The sequence below is a fragment of the Microcebus murinus genome, chromosome 6, assembly GCF_040939455.1.
Source record: "Microcebus murinus isolate Inina chromosome 6, M.murinus_Inina_mat1.0, whole genome shotgun sequence".
Lineage (NCBI taxonomy): Eukaryota > Metazoa > Chordata > Mammalia > Primates > Cheirogaleidae > Microcebus > Microcebus murinus.
This window is the reverse complement of record NC_134109.1, coordinates 21,988,962-22,010,868: the sequence shown is the minus strand read 5'-3', so window position 1 is coordinate 22,010,868 and position 21,907 is coordinate 21,988,962. Positions and strand designations below refer to the sequence as shown.

The window sequence follows — 21,907 nt, the reverse complement described above, 5'->3', positions numbered from 1 at the left end:
TATCCTAGAAGCAACAGATAAAGACTTTAAAAAAAAAAAGAAGGGAAAATTTTAAGAATAACAATAATGTCAAGCATCATCATTTCAAAAGGCCAATTCCCACCTTAAACCAACTAAAGGACAAAGAAAGACATTATTTTATTTTTAAAAAATAATTATAATAAAATCTGAAAGGTATAACAATGTGCTTACAATGAGTCTTTAGACAGGACATAAAAAGTCTTCCTATATATACTTTATCCCTCTGAAAATAGGCTTCAACCATAATTTGAAAAATATAAAAATCCTACCCTCCTACAAGTCAGTCAGTTAGTAAACAAGTATTTTCTTGAGTTCCTACTATTTGCCAGGCATTGATTCTATCAGGCTATGAGCAAAAGTATATACAATTAAAAATTTTAGATAAGATAATTTCAAACACTTTTAAATGTAATGAAGAAAATATGGGAGTGAGTTGGAGTTACTAAAGAAGGCTTCTCTGTGGAGGTAACACTAAAACCCAGAATGATGAGGAGAAGGAAAATTCTAGAAGAAAAGCATTCAAAATAGATAAAACAAGTATAAAAGGCCCAAGGCAAAAAATGAGCCTAACTGAATGGAAATTATTTTTAAAAACAGGGACAAAGGAGTGAAAATAAGTCATTAGAGATTATTAAGTAAAAGGATGCCTTGATCTGACTCATATAACAGCCATTTATGTGTTACATGAATTTAGGCAAATTAATCTCACTGTATCTGAGTTTCTTCATCTATAAAATGGGAACAGTAGCAGCGACTACCTCATGGAGTTGTGGTAAGGATTAAATAAACTAACACTTTAGTACTTAGAACAGTGCTTGGCACAGTAAATTATGAAATGAGTGTTAACCACTATTTCATAAGCATTAACATTAATATAATCTCCATCACCATCAATTTAAAAATAACCACTCTGGCTGGCAGATGAAATAAATAATAGCACAAGCACAAGAGTGGAGACAGGGAGACCACCTAGGAGGCCACTGTAATAATGTCCAGGCAAAAGATGACTTTGAACCAAAATTATGGAATCAGACAGATTTGAAATATACCTTAAAAATAGAGATGATAGGACTATTTTATGAATTGAATATGCAGAGTCAAGGAAAGAATAAAAATCAAATGAGACTTCTAGTTTTTAATAGCTTGAGATAAAATTCACACACCATGTAACCCATCCATTGAAAGTGTACAATTCAGGTATAATAAACACTATCCTGGTGACAGGCATACCAAAAACCCTGTCCTAAGCACTATTCAAGGTATCTATATAACAAAAACACTTGTATGCTTAATTAATATTTTGAAATAAAAAACATACCATCTATATGCCAATAAATAAAGTGTACAATTCAATGGCTTTTAGTATATTCACAGAAGAGTACAACTATCACAGCAATAATTTTAGAACATTTTCATTACCCCAAAAAGCAGGTCCATACCACCCACCCCCTACACTCTTGCACTCATGCAGTTATTTATTTCATATACCAGCCATTAGAAGAAAGAAGGGACCAGAGACTGAAAAGTCAACCCAATTAGTATTATTAATATAATTTGGCAATATTAGCAGATAAAAACAGAGAAGTGAGAAAATGAAGTTAGGAAGCATAATTTAGAATACAATTATGGCAACCCAGGTACTAAAAGGCAAATATTTGTTTATAACACATATTTACTGCACATCCACCATAGCAAGAGCAACAGACAGGGTCACTGCCCTTAGGGAATTTGCAGTCTAATGGGAAAAACAGATAATATATGAATAAATACATAAGTATATATATGCAAATAAAATTATACTGCTCTAAAGTAAATTGATAGGTTGCAATGATAGAAATACAGGAAAGGATCTACTCAGATTGGGTAATGAAGTCTCAGAATGTCACCTCTGAAGAGGTGACATTCAAACTGAGACCTAAAGGAAGAGGAGGCCAAAAGCCATGTGCATGGGGGTGTGGAGGGAGCAGGGGGAATGTCATCGAGGTAACACAACTGGTGTGAAAGCTGTGAGGCAGAAATTGTTTTGGCATGTAAGAGGAACAAAAGGAAGGCCAGTGTAAAATGTGTCTGGAATGTAATGCTCAAATTGAGAGGGGAAATGGATGAAGCCAGACAGTAGCAGGAGTCAAATGGGGAGGGATGTTGTAAACCACGGTAAAGAACTTGGATCTTTTTCCTAAATGCATGGGGTCATTAAAGGTTTGAGGTAGAGTAGTAGTTAGATGGTATATTTTATGTTACAACGTGATTACTCCAAGCTGCTGAGTGATGAATGACCATAGTATAATGTGAATAAGGAGACACAACTTCAATCCCTGCCCTCCCAGCCAACCCACATCCTGCACAAGAATCTCTTCTTCATTATCCATGGATCCAACATAGACTTGTTACTTAACCTCTATAAGTTTCAATTTTCTCATTAATAAAGCAAGAAAACATGTATCTCAAATTGAAAATTATCGGAGAAATTATGTAACATGTCTAAAATAAGACTTGGTAGATACTTGGTAGGTACTCAGAAAATATCAGGTCTGTCTTCTCATTACTTCCGTGTAGCTAATAAATACCCTTCCAAATTCATTAGCAGGTGCTAAATTTTGAAAAATAAAAAACTACAGCCAAAAAACTTGATCCAGGCAGTAGAAACAAAGCAATGTCGACAACATAGCCTGAAGGGAAAAAAATCTTGACCTGATCAAAATATTTACTAACTTCTATACTCTAAACCAAATATCTGAATTCCAAATTTATGAATAAACCTGAATTTAATTACCATCTGAATTCTCTATTACAATCTATATAAACACATAGAAAATCTATGTATGAAGATTAACAATGTCCTTGAAATGTTCCTCCTTCTAATTTGTTCAAGTTATCTTTAGCTACTACCCAGGTGCATAAATATTTGTGTTGTTCTCTACCTTTTTAAAAATGATGTGTACGAAATTTAAAAATTCAAAGAATCTATGCAAATTTTAAGATGCCTTAAATAACTTTAGATATAAAACATTTTTTAATAAATAGAATTAATATTATAGTATATGAGCTTCAGTTTACATTTATCATTTTAGACCTCTCAAAGAATTCTCAACAATCTTGGCAATTCTATTATAAATGACTCTCATGTAAAGAATGACAGGACCAAACAATGGCCAATATATAAAGTCCTCTAGGGCTATGCTGTCCAATGCATTAGCCATGAGCCACATGTGGCTACTGAGAACATGAAATGTGGCTGGTTGGAAATGAGAGGTGCTATAGGATAAAATGTATGCCAGATTTTGAAAGCTCAGTAAGAAAAAAGACTGCAAAATAACTCAATTATTTTTATTTTGATTACATGTTGAAGTGATCACATTTAATATATTATGGGTTATTATAAATATATTATGAAAATTAATGTCAGGCTTTATTTTTTACCTGTTTTACTGTGGCTACAAGATAATTTAAAGATATATTTTTCTCAGGTTTGTGTCTCTTTACATTTCTTTTGGACAGCACTGCTCTATAACGATGTTCATTTTCAATTAAATCAAATGTATAAATCTGTTACAAAACAAGTCAGGATATGAATAAATGAATAGATGAAGAAGTGAATGAGTGAATAAATGAAATTCATGATATATCACCTCTGGTTAAATGATTTCAAAATATTGTTTAATAATTGTTGGAGGGCAATAGTAAGCTTAAATAATTAGGTCAATGCTTAAGTTAGTATTACATTTCTTTCATCTGCTGGATAAACATGTATTAAATGCTTATGGATCATATACTGTGCTAAGTCATAGAATGTCAATATATTTTAAGATAAAGTCATTGCTTTCCTGTGGTTTATCATTTTATGGAAGGATGTAAACAAGAAGACAAGCAAGAGCAATAAAATGTTTTTGGTGCCAGGAGAAAGGCATCTAGTAGTTCTCTAAAAGAAATGTATAAGAGAGCATTTTTCTTGTTCTAAAGCATGGATAGTGCTAGTGGTATTTTGAGCCCAGGAAATGTCCTTCAATACATGAGGGCATCCTGAACTACCAAGAAGGTCCAATCCAATTTCATTCACAGTCTTTCTACTGAGTAACACCCAGTGTCATGTCACACCGTGGGCAGGATCACCACTATAGAGCACAACACAGTTATAACAAGTGTTCTCTGATGCTGATTCATGAACACTGGGGTGATTTCACAGACTCACCAAATACTATGAGACCCCATTCTAAGAGTGTAATCAACCTAAGATCACATCAAATCATTTTTGTTCTTTAGTGTACAAAATACATATATACATACACATACAACCATATCACATACATATGCACATAGTGTGTCAATAATATATTTTTGCCATTTTTGGTCTAAGAAAAGAAAAAATAAGTTACTTGAAGCATTTAACAGCTATAAAACAATGTTCATATATAAGCAAATAGTTTATGTTTAAAATTTTTCCTCTACAAATGCTTTTGTTACTGAAACAGAAATACCAATCTTGCTACTCTTATCTAATTCCCACTTGATGATTAAGCAAAGAGAGAAGAAAAAGAGGAGTAGGTAGATGGAGGGAGGGGGAGGGGGAAGAGGAAAAGTACATTCTGTCACTTGGCAGCAGAGAGGTCACTCTTTATGCCTTTTAACCATCACAAAGGATACTGCTAATCTAGACTGGTAGGGTAAGCAAAAGATAGTCACTACTCAATAAAAAATGCCAGAATCCATAAAGATGAAATGAGTCAAATCACTACAAATAGAAATTAAGATGTTCACTACTTAATAGCAGTATCTTTTAAGAATGTATAAAGCCCATAAAAATGTCATACCTCAGTGTCAAACCTGCTCATCTCTCCTGCCCAAATCAAAGAAAAATCCTTTGAAGAACTCACATTCTAGACCTTTTTCAGGCTTGAGGCAACAGAAATGTTTTAATCCATGCTTAAACCTAGCGTAGCAAAGCTATTTGCCTCAAAAATAAGGGTATATGTAGTACACTTTCCAAAATCCTTTACTACATAATTTAATTACTTCTATAAGCAGTGAAAAACTTTGAACTATAAATTATGGAGGGAAATCTAGCATAATGGTGGAATAGTGTCCAAAAACTGATACCCTTTTTGCATTAAAATATTCAGGGCTAATTATGATTTTAGCACTTGTTTTTATCCTTGCTTTGTTCATTGGCCAAACTTAAACACTTCTCATCTCCTTCAATGAAAAGTGGCACTATTATGTGCCTGGAAGCATGAGCAGGGTTCCTCAAAGCCTAATTTTAAGGTCTTAATTGGCTGAGGCAATGGGAGACCATACAAAGCCCACTTCACAGAGAAGGGCAAGATTGCCAGGTCACTTGAGAACAGATGAAGAGCTAACTGGAAGCTGTTGCTGAAATCTTACACAGTGTTCTGGGAAGTTTTACCAAATAGTAACTTACGCAGAATGGAACACAATCATCCATCATTATAATACAGAACCCAAAGGGGTTGAAGTTAGCTTCTATAGTAGAAACAGAAGTATAAGAACATAGAAACAGTTATCTTTACTTAATAATTGAGCATCATGACAAGCCAGGCAAACTTTATGGAGACTGGCTACTATAATTGGTTCTATAGTATGCTGATGATTTCAAATATTTGGTTATGTCTCCTCATAACCTCTAAGTCCCAGAAACCAGGTGCTCACAATTTAAGAGAGTTGCTACTTACTAGTATATTTGTTTATGACTACAGGACATGCAGTCTACTTTTACATCTGTAATGTTAAAGAGTAATTCATTCATTTACCCACCCAACCTTTGTGGTGTGTTATGTGATCAAAGACACTTAAGACATTGAATAAAATTATCTGAGCCCGCAATCATTTCAATACTTATAATAATATTTAATAATTTATCAACATACATACATCACAAAAACAGCCAATTTAGAATAATTTTTAGTAAATTAGCTGCCTTTCTTCAACTCTAACCACTGGTGACAGATTCCCAAAACAAACAAAAACAGAGAATACCAGCTTTTATTTGTGAAATTCAAGACTCTGAGAAAAGAAAAGTTAAAGATCTGGAATTAATCTTTGAAAGACTTTAAAATTATTTTATGTTCACATTAACAATAAAGATACATACTAAACAAAGCTATCAAATAATATTTTACACATTTGGGGTTGACAGTGAGCACTTACTACTGATTTTCACATATCATCTAGCACTCAACTGAAAGTTCCAACATGCTTCCTGAAATTTCAATATTTATTTATTCAATAAGATATTTATAAATTCAATAAGATATTTATAAATGTTTTACTTTACTATTATTAAAAAATACAATGAGAGGCTTGTTCTATTCAGTTTCTGAATAGAACAAGACAAACCAAAGTGCCTATTCTCATTAAAGTCTATCTCCACCTGCCCCTATTACATAACAAAAGTGTTTCGTTTATTTGTTGTTGTTTTTTTTTCTTTATTGGCTACTGGAATTCAATTTTTTTTTATTTCAGCATATTATGGGGGTACAAATGTTGTTAAGGTTACATATATTGCCCTTGCCTCCCCCGCCTCGAGTCAGAGCTTCAAGAGTTTACTCTACCTCATTCTTATTTTCCCAAGGCTTTTTACTGCCTTTTACTCTATTATCTATTCCAGAATACAAGTTCCCTCTCTTTCAAGTTATCCCCAATAGGAATGACCCACAATTGATGAAGATTGAATATACAATACAATCAGGAAAAGTTCTCTGACTCCAAGAATTGTATTATTATGCTATAATTTGGTACAAGAAGTTCATGTTGATCAAAGAATACTGTAATTCAAAAAGTTAAAATCTAAGAGATACAATTTCCTTTTTGAAAAAATCTGCAGCATAAAAAAGATCTGGAAATCTTAACTGACATTAATTATAATTAGCATATGGAATAATCTGACATTGGTATTTTTCAGCTACATTTGCAGATCTTAGGAGATGCTACAAATGGAGCAAACGATATCTGAAAAAGCTTTTGTTTCCCAAAAATAACTCTTCCTCAATAAATGCTCTAACCATTTTCTTAGTATATTCCTTTACCTGGAATAAGAAAAAGGAAGAAGCAGTATGAGGTACTAGCCATAAAATAAGTAGGAAAGTCCTATAAGATCCTTTTTGTAGGCAACCAACAGAGGTTTCACCCCTTAGTTCCCAAAGGCTAAATCCCCCAAAACAGAGATGCTTCCTTCCTTCTCTTGTATTAATAGTTTAGAAAGCAACAAACATCTCCTACTATCTGTTACTATGATAGCCATGATGAGTCTGATTTAACAAAGGCAACAGGAGCTGATAACATTTTATTAATAGGAAAAATTCCCATTAACGAGAAATCACACACACAAAAAACTTACCTGTATAAGTGTTCTTATAACCCACAATTTACATTCCCTCAGGGCATTTATAGTATCTTGTATTCATAGAAGACAGAAGGAAAGATCCCTTCAGTAGTTGCTTCTATGGAAGTGCCAAACCTACATAAAAACAGAACTCTAGAAGCAACTACAACCACTCCATCAACAACTCTTCCCTTTTGTGAAACATGCATTCACATCTACATAATTCTTTTCATAGCTTTATATGTAATTTTTTGTATAAATTCTTATCTAAATTAGAAACTTCAATTCCCTAAAATCAAAGAGTATGTCTCTTTCAAATATGGACTTCAATAGAACATCATACACTCCAAAGACACTAAGAGGTAGTCATTGAAAATAAGTCACTTTTGTCTTGCCTATGGCTTGCCTGAGCAAGACCAGTACAAACTGAACTTAAGGCCAAAATTTTCATTAGCACAAACTGAACTTAAGGAGAAAACTGTAAACCATACAGCCAGTGTGCATTATATAGCCATGGATCTCATTTAATACCTCTGCCTGGGTAATAGTATGAATAAATGATATTTCAAGGAGAAAGAATAAAAAATGAAAGTGAGCATAGTTTAATGACTACACAATTATTATTATTTTACAAAATGGACTTTGGAACTGAAATGCTGGAAGGCCAATAAAATATGTGAGAGCTAGAAATTTTAAAAGGAGGGGGAGGACATTTGAAGGTGCTCCTGGAGGAAAACAAAGACTACAAATTGCAACAAATAAAAATTGCAAATGAAAGAAAGAAATTTGGATGGAACTAGAGCTGTGAAAAAGTAATAAAATGCCTAGTCACCTGAACATGGTTATGGAGATGTGGAGATTGAAAGACCAATACAAATAAATACTATTGTGACGGAGTCAGATTGGTTTACATGGAGATATATACCCAAGGTCGAATAATGAACGTTTATGTCTTGTCCAACACAGACCTTAGACCAGGACTTACACAAAAATACGGTTACAATTCAACCTGGGAGAGAGTGGAAGAGTAAAGAGGTTAAATAGTAGTGTATATTAGTTTAAGATGGAATAAAGGTCAATTCACAGTAAAGAAAAAAAATCAATAAATAAATACAAAAGCTTTGCATCCAGATATCCAACCTGGCTCATTCCCAATGTCAGAGGCAGCCACCCAGAGATGGAGAGAGTGAATCCTAAAGCAATCCTTTGTCAGAAAATACATTTTGATTGTTCGTTCCACAAATTCTAAGAAGAGGAGGAAAAAGGTACATGTACCATGTTTCCCCGAAAATAAGACAGGGTCTTATATTTATTTTTCCTCAAGATGACACCCTAGGGCTTATTTTCAGGGGATGTGTTATTTTAAGTACAGTACAATAATCTACGTTTATTCAAATATAGTTAAGTCATCTTCTTCTGGAACATCATCATAACTCTCCAAACCTCGAATTCCATCCTGAATATCTTGCAACTCTATTTCCTTTAGAACCACTGGCCACAATCTCTCATCGAGCAATAGAGCTCTCATGGGGCAGATGAGAAGGGATGCTCGTCATCTTTACTGCTCTGTGATGAAATGCATGGCTTGTGCAGATACGCTGCGTAGCCATGCCTATCACTAGGTCTTATTTTCGGGATATGGCTTATATTACACAAATGCTTAGAAATCCTGCTAGGGCTTATTTTATGGGTAGGTCTTATTTTCGGGGAAACACGGTATACATTCCTATGGGAACTGTATAAAAATTACTATTACTGAATTCAACCTGAAAGGCAGAAAAATATTTTAAATTCGTATTCATTAACTTTTACTTATTGTTAATGTACTGTATTGTTAATGTAAAGTAACTAAAACTTTACTTTCTCTTAATGGTTGATTAGATTATTTCTCTGTCTGGATTGAGAGGATACAAAAAGTGATAATTTTTAGATTGAAGTAGATTAGTATAGACATATATGAAGATATCAATGTTGCAGAACAATATAAATATACTAAGCCACAGTTGCATTTTCTAACTGGAATGTAACCACATATCAACCAGTTATATTTTTTATATTTTTCCTTTTTGAACAGTTTTTATGATAGTGATGTTGCTTTCTTGCTGCCTAGGCTGAGTCACAGAATCTGCAGGTCCATCCTGGTGGTTAAACCTATTACTGAGGGTACCCAGCATTCTCATCCTGCTGCCTCTTCTCTGGATATAGATGATTCTGCTCCAGTCTGAGCTGGGTTGATAAATTAATAAATATATACGTATAGGCTGATATATATATATATATCTTAAATATAGCAAATAAAATATACATTATATAAATAATATAAATATATATATTATATATAATATAAATGTATATTTTTAAGAAAAGGTGTCTTTCATTTCTCCCATACAGTTTATTTTTTAAAAACAACTTTTACATGAAGAATATTTGCTTAGAAAAAGATCACTGAAATTGTGTTTGTATCTTCATTCCTCCCTTAAACACCATTACAATAAACATATTTAGTATAATGTAAGGATTGATGTTTTTAGAGAGGACCTCAGAAGACATATAGAAGCCACTTTCTGTCCTCTGTACTGTCATGCATGAACAAAATACAAATATTAAAGAGTACCCAACAGAGGCCTCATTGATATGGAAGAACAAAAGATTGTGTTATTTAGATATATATCTCTTTGGAGTGTACACCTAAACAGCCACAGTCCCAGAGTGCCTGGAAAATAAGATCAGTCCCCTATTTAAATAAGAGCTCACAATTTAAGAAAAAATAAGAAAATTAACTTCCATATGTGGTCATCACCATTAACATTTCATTGCCACTAAATCATATTATACAGATGTCTCCCCTTCTAAGTATTTTTGAAGAAAAGGAATTCTTTCAACTGCCATAGACATCATAGTTTCTAGTAACCTCATAGTTTCTAGTAACCTCATAGTTTCAAAGTATTTATTTTTAAATCTTAGCTAAATCCCACAACTCTGGTTTATATTTCTTTTCTCAAAATGAAAGTGCTTCTTTGTTGAGCTATGTTGAGTCATTCTATACTCAGGACAGAAGGAGGTAGAGAGAAATGTTAACCTGAGGGCAACTGTTGTAACACTGCCAGACCCAGCTGATGTTCTAGTGGGAGACATGACTGCTATAAGGGGGAAAAGGAGGAAGAAACTGTGGACAATAAATTGTATGCACACCTGTCCTGACCCCAGTGAACTCTGAAAGCTTTACAGAGAGCCAGATTTCTCATGACCACAAAAATATAAGTTAGTCAGAATAATTCTTATAAATAGTGGTTTCATGGAACTAATATAGATGTCTATGAAAACTAATTGGTAGTCCTGAAAACTATAATGCTCTTTAATCACCATGAATTTTTAAAATACAAGAAAGATATGGTCTTAGGTGATTGAATAGAAAGCAGTTATCACTTTCATGATGGAGGCACACAAAAGAAAAAGTTTAAACTTAGTTTCCTTTTTACACGAGAGAAAGGTTGTATACCATAACGACAGATTGACTTCCTGAATTGGGCTGAGAGGCTCAATGTTCTTGTGAGCTATTCAAGAAATTATAGGCTATCACATACTAAAATGATGTGAAAGAAAATCTCAGAAATATTACAGCTATCACAACAAAGCAGTTAATATCTAAGAGTAAAATTATTTGTTCTAGATAAACATTTCTAGTGTTTTAGTCATTACAATAGCCAAAAAGACTTTGAAATTTTGACAAAGCTATTTTCTTTCTAACGTTCTTAACAAAAACTCTTGATCTCTTTATAACTTCAGGGAATAGATCCCAACAAAATGAGAAAGGACAGGCTGGTTCTGATTGGGAAGGCTTATTGAAGTTGAAAGAGTATTGCTGGTTCACTTTAGTATGTTATATGGTAGTACAAACATAAGCTTGAATTTCACAAAGTCCTCTCCCATCTGTAACTCACTAATTTCAGAGAAATAAACTACATCCAGCTTACCTCCCAGCCTACGATGCTTCATATATAAAATGGGATTAATAATCTCACAAGGTTGTTTTAAGGATTAAATGAGATAATACACAGAAAGACCTACACATTGGCAAGCCCTCAAGAAATGTTAAGTTCCTTCATTCCCCTAATAGCCATCTCAAGGAGAATAAGGGTGAACATTGAACATAAAGACCTGTATAGGACTGTGGTTAGGAACCTTTTCAAAATGTGATACCATTAATAAATGACTTTTAAAAACCTAGAGTCTAAGGTCAATAATTTCAATAGGAAAAAAATCTGTCATCTCTCACGGCTGACCAACTGTTTATCTGATATAGGAAGGAAAATATGCACATCAAAATCTCTCCAGATACTATTAGGGAGAATTTAAAGGGCTTTAAGTTCTCTTAAGAAAACTTAAGGTAGCTAAATAGGGAAAGGATTCTCTTATTACCAAGTATCCTAGTTTCAAAAGGTACATTGAAATGTAACACTGTGAATTTTATTTGTTCAGCAGTGGGAAAACCACTTAAGGTTTCTAAGCTCAAGAGTCACGGGATCAAAGCTGTGTTTAATGAAGATTCATTTGGCAGAACTGATTAGAACAGGAGTTGTGTGTGTGTACACATGTGTGTACTTTCTCCAATGAAACCTATTAAGTAGAGGTCAACTGTGGGTGTGTTGCAAGTAATTTATTATAAAAAATAGAAAAATGATTTACTTTTTTGTATTAATTTGAGAGTATATGAGGTTATTTCTGTCAGATGTCACCCTTACCAAATGCTTTATTAAATAGCAGAGAAACAGATGGAGAAAAAGATAGCTGGAGCCCAAGGAACAATGTGAACTTGAAAACACCCACCAGAGTGTTCCTGCTTGGAAAAATCATCTGTGTTGGGCTTTAGCAGGTACATGGATGAAGACCAGTCTAGTGGAAGGCAGGGAACACAGGTTAGGAAGATCTTGCAAATAAGAAGGTTCTGCAGTCCTTGTAGGTATGAAGTAATAAAGAATTAAGTAAGATGGAAGTGGTGTAATGGTTAATTTTATGTTTCAACTTGATTGGGCTACAAGGTGCCCACATATTTGGTTAAATATTATTTTGGCTATGTTTGTAAGAGTGTTTAACATTTGTGGACCTCACCCAATCCATTGAAGGTCGGAATAGAACAAAAAAGTTGAGCAAGGAAGAATTCACTACCTCTGCCTGTCTTGAAGCCAGGATGTCAATTCTCTCTTGCACTTGCCCTTAACTCAGACTGGAACTTACACCATCACTTGTCTTGGTTCTTAGGCCTTTAGACTCATATTAGAACTATACTATCAGCTCTATGGGGTCTCCAGGTTGCTGACTACAGATCTTGGAACTTCTTAGCCTTCATAAGTGCATAAGCCAATTCTTTATAACACATATGCATGTTTGTGTCTGTGTATGCACACATGCATATTAATACATATTCCTTATAATACATATGCACACACTGTATTGGTTCTGTTTCTGGAGAACTCAGACCAATATAGGTGGTCTAAATAGAGAGGAATGGATATGTGAAAAATAATCAAAAAAAGCTTTGTAAAGTCACTAGTTGTAGTGGACAAGGAAGAGGGAAAATGTAATCTTTCTTTCAAATCATAAGGATAGGCTGGGTGTGGTGGCTCACGCCTGTAATCCTAACATGCTAGGAGGCCAAGGCAGGAGGATCATTTGAGCTCAGGAGTTGGAGACCAGCCTGAGCAAGAGCGAGACCCCATCCCTACTAAAAAAATAGAAAGAAATTAGCTGGATAACTAAAATATATATGTGTGTGTGTGTGTGTGTGTGTATACATATTTATATTTATTTATTATATATATAATTAGCCAGGCATGGTGGCACATGCCTGTAGTCCCAGCTACTCAAGAGGCTGAGGTAGGAGGCTCGCTTGAGCCCAGGAGTCTGAGGTTGCTGTGAGCTAGACTGACACCACGGCACTCTAGCCCGGGCAACAGAGTGAGACTCTGTCTAAAAAAAAAGAAAAACAATCAAATAATAAGGATATATTTTAAATGCTCTCAGGAAAATTTTCAAATTAATAAATTAAAACAAAATTTTCCCTGCAGTTTCAAATTGAAATTTCATTGCCACAAGGCAATATAAGCTTTATATACCACATGCTACCATCCTCTATTTGTAAATATTTCTATTTTATATATTATGGCATTCATATGCTTATTTTCAGAAACCACATCTGGCATCTAAAACATTCTGGACTCCAATTTAATCACCTATAAAGAATAATCAAATTTCAAATACTTAATAATTTAATTATAAATTGAAGTTTAGAACCTACCCAAGGTGTATCAATCATGTGAAACTTTGGTCTTTTGTAGGGGCAGATAATTTTATTAAACTTACTAGGTATAGTCACAACCTTTTTGTTTGCACTTTAATTTCCTCATCTCATTATGTGCTAGCCAAGTTTTTCCCACTTCGGCCCTTCACAAACACTGTTTCCCTATGCTAGAACAGCTTAATAATAAGTATGTATGTCTAGGGGAACAAAAACTGTATATAGGGTTAGGTCTAGTTTCAGGCATCTGCTGGGGGTCTAGGAACATATTCTCCATGGATAATGGGAGACTACTATATCTCTGTTATATAGTAAAATAACTCATCTTCATAGCCATGTGTAAGACCAGAATAAAGAGTATATAGTATACCAGATTCATCACTAAGGTGGCTCTAATGCCTTGGATATTCTTCACATGACAACTATTATCCTTTGGAAGCAGGTTGCAAAAACAAATAGTCATGAAAAATATTCTATAATCTGGTTTAAACCCCCTGAGACCTCTACCAATACAGGTCATTGAAAAGTCTCATATGGCAAATCCAGTGACACCTCTTATTCCTTCTATCCTTTACTCCAAAATGTGTTCACCCTTTCTTTGAGCATATACAAGACATAGGGAGATGATGCATCTTTCCTCCTACTTCTAGGCTATGTATATGTTCATTTCAGCTTATACAGGCAAAGATTAATTACCTCCAATTACAGAAGCTGAGATGCTAACAGTCAAACTTAAGGAAACCACTACATAAATTATTGTGATAAGTGAATCTGCCAAAAATAGTAGTGTATTCAAAGTGCTAAGAGGCTCTTAGAAAAAAAAAATCCTTAACTTTTTTGCCCTTGTTCTTTCCAAGATTGACTTTTCTACCTTAATTTTTGACCCCATCCACTCATATCTTCTGGGATCCTGCTATACAAAATTAAACCTTTTTTCACATAATCAACCTCACCCATTCATGGCTCCTGCCACTTAACATTTATAATCATGCTCAAGTTTTTCTAGGATCAGTAGCACATAAAGAATAATACTGCAAAAGTTATATTCATTCTTCTCTTAAGAACTGAGACGATTTTACATATCCACATAGTTTTAATATTCTTTGTTTGCTTTTTTGATATTTAGGTATTTTGAATTTTTTTTCATATGTTATATTAAAAAGTTAAAATATAGTACAAAATGGGGCTAGAATTACTATTAACAATGTGATAGTGTCCCTAAATGAATCAGGAAGCTTTTAGAGAATACTATCACGAGATGAATAAAAATGTAAATCGTTTAAATACTCCTGTTGTAAAACATAATATATAATTGAAATACTAGGAAAGACAAATGCTGTTACCTAATCCTAGAGTGTCATAAACAAAACGTAAACCACTCTAATTACTTAATCAACTTCTGCCAAGTATTTGCTGATTTGTATTTTGCTTATGCAGAGTTCAATGCAGAGTAGTCAAGTACATTTCAAAACAAGAAAAAAAGGAAATGTAGGCCAATGATCAGATATCATCTCTGTCTTTCTAAATCTCAACTTTGGGGGGGAATTATGCTTCCTTTTTAAACTGTGATTTTTTTATTCGTAAATATTAGTAATATGGTTTCCCTATTAACTGTTCTTCTTTAGTACTCTTTCATTCATTCACTTTTTCAACAAATATTTGACTTGTCTACTGTGTACCAGGTTCTTTCTAGGCCCTAGGGATACAGCATTCTACAAAATATTAACAAAATTAGTGCCTTCCTGAAACCTCCATTCTAGTGGATACATACAATTAAACATATTTCTCAATTGTGTGTGCCCAAAATTCACTGAGGTAAAAATAAGATGTTTCTGGGCCAGGATAGGCCTTTGAATGTTTGCCACACCCACAGTCATTGCCAAGAAAAACCTTAAAATTGTCAAACTAAAAAAATATTTGTAGGAAGACAATGCATATTTCCTCCACTAACTCCAACTTAGCTAAGACACAGTTGTTAACCAACAACAAACAATCTGAGCAATTAGTCCTCTGCTACAAAAGTATTTTATTCTGAAGCGGCTAGAAGACTATTTCCTTTCTTCTACATCCTATTACCCGTAGTAGTTTCCCATTTAGAGCTATTCAAAAAAGATAACTCCATAACAAAGAAGGCTTGACAATGGCTTATTTTGTCCTTAGATGTACATTCCAATAAATATATGTGACAGCAAAGGACAGATGCAGAAGATTGATACAGTACATGCTGCTGGGAATTACTGGTTTTTATACATTATACTTATAGTATCAGGGCAGTGGGGAATTGGTGAAGATCTCACAAAGCCAAATGAGTGTTACAACTACACCAAACTGGAAATAGACTAACAAGATCAAATTTCATCTTGAAAGTAAAGGTATTTCATGTCAATTTCTAACTGCTCCAGGGAGAAAAATTATGTGGTAGCCATAGCCACAACCATACAGTTCCTGGAAAGCAAGATCAGTCCCTTAATTAAATAAGAGTCACAATTTCAGTTTAAGGATAAGATATGTTAAGAAAAGTACCTTCTATATTTGTTCATATTCATTAGCATTTCATACAGCAAGAATGTAACTATACCATACAGATATTCTCCTTCTGAAGACCTTCAAAAAAATTAATCCTTGCAACTTCCCTGTAAACTTTAGTTTTTAGTAAACATCAGTTTCCAAGTATTCTTATAACTGAATTCTCCCAGCTGCAGTTTATATCTCTTTACTCTTGTCTTTGTAGCCACTTATAAAAACAAAGAACTTCTCAGTGAATAATTACTATACTTCTGAGAGGTCTCTGACATTAACTCTGTAATATAATAGAATTCCTCTCTGTCTTTTCAGAATAGTCCAGTCCAAACATATAGACTCAGAATACTCAGGAATCATAAGACAACTCAGATCTATAAATCTAGTAGCACTCACTGATAGAAACTTCTTGTCCCTGGGTCTCAGTTAACCTGGCACATGTATTTAATACGCCATTAAATCAAACTAAAAATATTCCTTCTGAGAATGGCATTAATTCCAGCAAATAGAAAGGTTTTCTGTCATATGTCACTTATAGATAGGTTGACTTTGTTCTATGTAATAGTTTGTAAGATGGTGAAGAAAATCAAATACAAATTTCTATAATAATTAATTTTGGTACTTCAGAAATATCTAAACTTAATCATCAGCTTTTGTTAACCCACACCTCTTCCATGTGTACCACTATAAATATGTAAATCACTATCCAGATAAATCATACAGAGAATCTCTCTTCCTGATGGAATCCTGCTTTGATTTTAAGATCCAAATAAAATGATGTGTCCTACAAAAAATGTCCCCATATGGAACTCCTCAGAAGTAATCAATACTTCCCTTTCACCAAGAACATGTTGCTTATATTTCTAGTAACATATTTATTTCATTCTACCTTACAACACATTTATAAGCCTCCAACTTAATCAACATTTGTTTAGTAGCAGATTCAAGTGATCATTATGTCTAAATACACCAGACAGCACTTCTTACACACACAAAGCAAGATATTTACAAATACCTTCTCTATTAGAAAGGTTTGGGCCTTCACAATACTTTTTTTCCATTTATGGTTATAAGAAATAGGTTTAAAATGTGCTTCCTCTTTCTCTCCCACCAAATCAGCTATTTCCTGACTTCTTATTTCTTCCAATGGCAAAACTAGAGACCCTCCAGTCTCTTGTGATTCCTCTCTCTCTCCTAACTACATTGTCTTGTGCTAAATCCTCCACAATATCTTTTGCATTTGTTGCCCGTGTTCCAATTCCACTAGCAAGGTCCTTCTTCAATCCTTCTTATCCTTTTACGGAGAATGTATCAGTAAATCCCTAACTGGACACATTCTTATACTCAGTAACAGGATAGTATCTAATAAGATTTCAAAATACATGAAGCAAAAAAGCTAACTAAGACATAAAACGGAAAAGTCACAGTGATAGCTGGATATTTTAACAATATTTTCTGTTATTAATAGAAGTAAACAAAAAATGCATAGGGATATAGAAATTACTAGGGACATATAAGATTGTAAAACAATTTAGCATGTGACATTTATAGAACATTTTACAATAAATGCGGGACATAGCTTATTTTTCAAGTGCAGGTTGGAAATAGAACAGATTTGGGGCCATAACATATGTCTTAATACATTTCAAAGAATCAAAATCATGGAAAGTACATTCTAAGACTACCAGGGTATTAAGTTAGAAATCAGTAATAATAAAATATCTAGAAAATTAATCACATATTTAGAAATTAAGCAGTACACTTCTAAAAAAAAACCTTATGGGTCAAGGAACAAATCACAAGAGAAATACTTTCTAATTCAAATTAAATAATAATGAAAACATAGCAAAATTTGTGAAATGCACCTAAAGTATTACTAAGATGAAAATTTATAACTTTAAATACCTATATTAGGAAAGAAAGGTGACAAAATAAATATTCCAACTTAAGCAAGAAAAAGAACAAATACACAAAGTAAAAGATAAGAAATAAAGATAATAGCAGAGATCAATAAAATATATAAAAGATAAATAACAGAAAAAATAAAAATCCAAGTTTCTTTGAAAGTATTAAAAATATTAATAAAATTAATAAAAATGCTCCATAAGACTTATAAAAAACAAAGGAGAAAAAACAAATTACCAGTAACAGGAATATAGTAGGCAGCATGAGTAAAAATCTTACAGAAATCAAAAGGATTTAAAAGGGGATATTATGAAAAACTTTATGCCAATAAATTCAACAACTTCAATGAAATTGACAAATACCCTAACAGGTATACATTAATAAAAGTGGCTCAGAAAGAATTAGAAATTCTAAGTAGCCCTGTATCTATTAAAGAATTTGAATTTGAAATTAAAAACCTTGAGAAAATGAAAACTGTATGCCCAGGTGACTGCACTGATAGATTCTATTATACATTTAAAAAGAAATAATATAAACTTAGGATACACGCTACCCCAAAATAAAAGGGCAAACACAATTCAGGCTATTCCATGAGGTCATTGTACATAACATTTAAATCAGATAAAGACACTATAAGAAAAGAAGCTAAAGACAAATATTCCTCATCAACATAGATGCAAAGATTCTTAACAAACTATTAATATACCAAATCTAGGCATATGTAAATGGGAAAATATATTATGACAAAGTGTGGTTAATCCCAGAAATGAAAGGTTAGTTTAATATTTACTAGAGGTCTCAACCAGTTGATTGAGGCAAGTAAAAAGAAACGATAAAAGGAAGAAGCAAAACGTTTTACTTGCAGATGACAGGATTGTGCCTGAGGAAAATGTAAGGAATTCCTAAATGTTACGGAATCAACAACAACAACATTAAGCTACTAGAACTAAAAAATGGTCTTAGCAATGTTGCAAATACAATGTTAATTAATAAAAAATCAATTATATTACTACATACTAGAAATAAATGCTAGAATTTGAAATTTTAAAATGCCATATATTATAGCATCATAAATTGCCACAAAATTAGAAATAAAATCTAAAGGTATTTCCTTTAAACTATAAAACATTCATGAGTAAAATTAACAATGATCAAAATAAATGAATAGATACTCTATGTTCATGGACTGAAAGACTTAAGATGTTCATTCATCTCAAGTAATCTATAGATTTCACACTGACCTATCGAAATACCAGTAGGTTCTTTCTAAAAATTTAGCAAGCTGATTCTAAAATGTATAAGGAATTCAAATGCTGTATAGATACAAGTAAAACACTATCATTAAATTCAAAAACTACAAGTAAAAGCAATCACACTGAGAGACAATGAACATTATAGCCTTACCTTCTAAAGTGTAGTACTTTAATTATCTATGTGCACAAATATTTGGTTGTTTTGGATTTCTGCCCACTGACAGTTTCATGTATTTATAATACACTATTGCATTAATACTTACATAAAGAAATTATTTACAAAATAACAATACCAAAATATTTGCTGAAAATATTACTGAGTGATGCTCTAATATTAGTGGGTAGTCCATAATATGTGTACAGACCATCTAGTGTTTTACCTATAACTTCTGTAATTCAAAGCTATCGTATTATCATAAACAAAATACAAGATCCTCTTCTGACATTTACTAATGGCATAGTTTACATCTTTCAGTTGCTATAGAGCAGTAGTTCTCAGAGTACAGTCTAGGAACCATCCAAGACCCCTTAATACTAAGATATTATTACTTTTCTTTTTTTACTGAGACAGGGTCTTGCTATGTTGCCCAGGCTAAAGTGCAGTGGCTAGTCACAGGTACAATCATAGTACACTGCAGCCTTGAAGTCCTAGGTTCAAGCGATTATCCTGCTTTAGCTTTCTGAGTAATTATTTGCTTTTATAACACTCAATTTTTCATGAATGTAAAGTACAGTTTCTACAGAGGTTATGAGACATGTAATATAACAAAAAGATTAAATGCAGAAGCAAAAATGAGAATGCAGCTTGTCTTCTTTTAATCTAGCAATTAAACTGATTTGCAAAAATGCAAAAAAATGCCATGCTTCTGGGGTTTTTTTGGTCTTAGAAAATGATTAATTTTCATTAATTTATGCTAATATGTAATGGGTTTATGATTATTATTTTAAGTGAATATTTTTAAATTCTCATTTCCATTTTTAATACAATAAATATTAATACACATAATGCACATTAATAAAACTCTTTAGGTCGTCAAAAATCTTAAGAATAGAAAGTGTTCCTGATTACCAAAAATACTGAGAATCACTGTAGTACAGTAACTAACAATTTCTAAGTGGTAGATGTGGAAAGAATAATCCAGATTACTACAATGAAAACCAGAAAATGTATTTTAGAAAAGATTTTCATACGTTCGTGTTTAGATTTTTCTTAGTGAGACACTACATTAGGCCTCTTTCAGTTCTTAAATGAATAAAATTCACCAATGAAACAACGGCCTAACACCAATACAATGTAAGATGCACACAGATTTTTTTTCTTCTTCCCATCATGATGCATCCCTAATATAACAGAATGGAAAAATAATTTTCCAAGTCTCTTACCCAACTTTGAGAGTTAGGTACTGCCTACATATTAAACACTGCTCCTTGTCTTCCAAACTGTCCTTCCCTTACTCTACGGTTTTCAACATGTGTGTACAACTTTTTAATATATTATATAATTTGTCTATTTATTACATTTATTTTGTCATTCTATCCAATATAACATAAGCTAAATAAGGGGAAGTGGGCTTTTTTTTTTCTGCTTTATTCACCAATATATCTGTGTTTAGGAGAGTACCTAACATAAAATGAATACAAAATATATATTTGTTGAATGAATTAATGGATATTTTACTAATGTAAATATAAACTTTGGCATTATACCAGGGAAGCAGCAGTAGGTCTTACCAAAAGATACCTGGACACAGCAACACATAAGTGCTATGGATACAGGCAGGAAGCTGGGGCTGAAGGAAAAACTCCTAGGGCTGAAGAGTTTTCTCTTCTAGTCCCAGAATGAAGAAAGATAAGAAGACAGAGACAAGGAAAGGAGACAGATTTAGAAATAGTTCAAACTGGAGGCAACAGCAGTAGCTTTTATCCTCCAATCCTAGGATTCCATGAATATAAACAAAGAAAAATAAGGATAAGAACAGCTAACATACCTCTCTTCTCCCGATGTATTTCTTCCAGAAGCTGCTCCTGCCTTTCTATCTGTTGAAACAGACATTGGAGCTCAGCTTCCTTGTTTTCAGTCATATCCTTGAGTTGTTGTCTGGAGAGCATGAGCTGCTGTCGCAGATTTTTCTCTCTGGTTTCTCTCTCTTTCAGTTCCTCACAGAGCCACTGAAGTTTAGTCTAAAAAAATGACATTTATATTTAATTTTTTAAAAATCCAGAGAACTGTAGAATTTCAAAACATGAGGCAAAAATAAAGTAACATCATGATAATCTGAACAAATATAGACGATAACTAGCAAATTTAAGCAAAATTTCAAATTACCTCTATTTTAATTTGCATAATGGTTTATATCAGTTAAAAGTTGGTTGGGAAATTAAGCCACGATATTCTCAGATTATTATGAAATATTTGGTATACTCTATCATCTTGATAAAGGCAATACCATAGAATACCTTGGCTAATTAAACTTCTAATCATAATAGTAATTCCCTAATTTGATATACAAGGCAGTCTAGTACAAGCATCTAAAAACCAAAAATATCTGAGAATAGAACTACAGATTTGTTAGAAAA

At 33.0% G+C, this 21,907-nt stretch overlaps 1 protein-coding gene and 1 long non-coding RNA gene across 6 annotated transcripts in view; one reads left to right on the top strand and one right to left on the bottom strand.

The window, feature by feature from the left end:
- CEP128 (centrosomal protein 128) overlaps positions 1 to 21,907 on the bottom strand; it is a 362,607-nt gene that overhangs the window by 168,717 nt on the left and 171,983 nt on the right. For all 5 annotated transcript variants that reach the window (XM_020285697.2, XM_076003809.1, XM_076003811.1 and 2 more), the window contains one exon: positions 21,319 to 21,511. In XM_020285697.2, coding sequence (XP_020141286.2) covers positions 21,319 to 21,511 — 193 coding nt within the window. The remainder of the gene's footprint in view (positions 1 to 21,318; positions 21,512 to 21,907) is intronic.
- The window catches only part of LOC105867845 (uncharacterized), a 101,766-nt gene that overhangs the window by 29,045 nt on the left and 50,814 nt on the right, over positions 1 to 21,907 (top strand). The window lies entirely within an intron of this gene.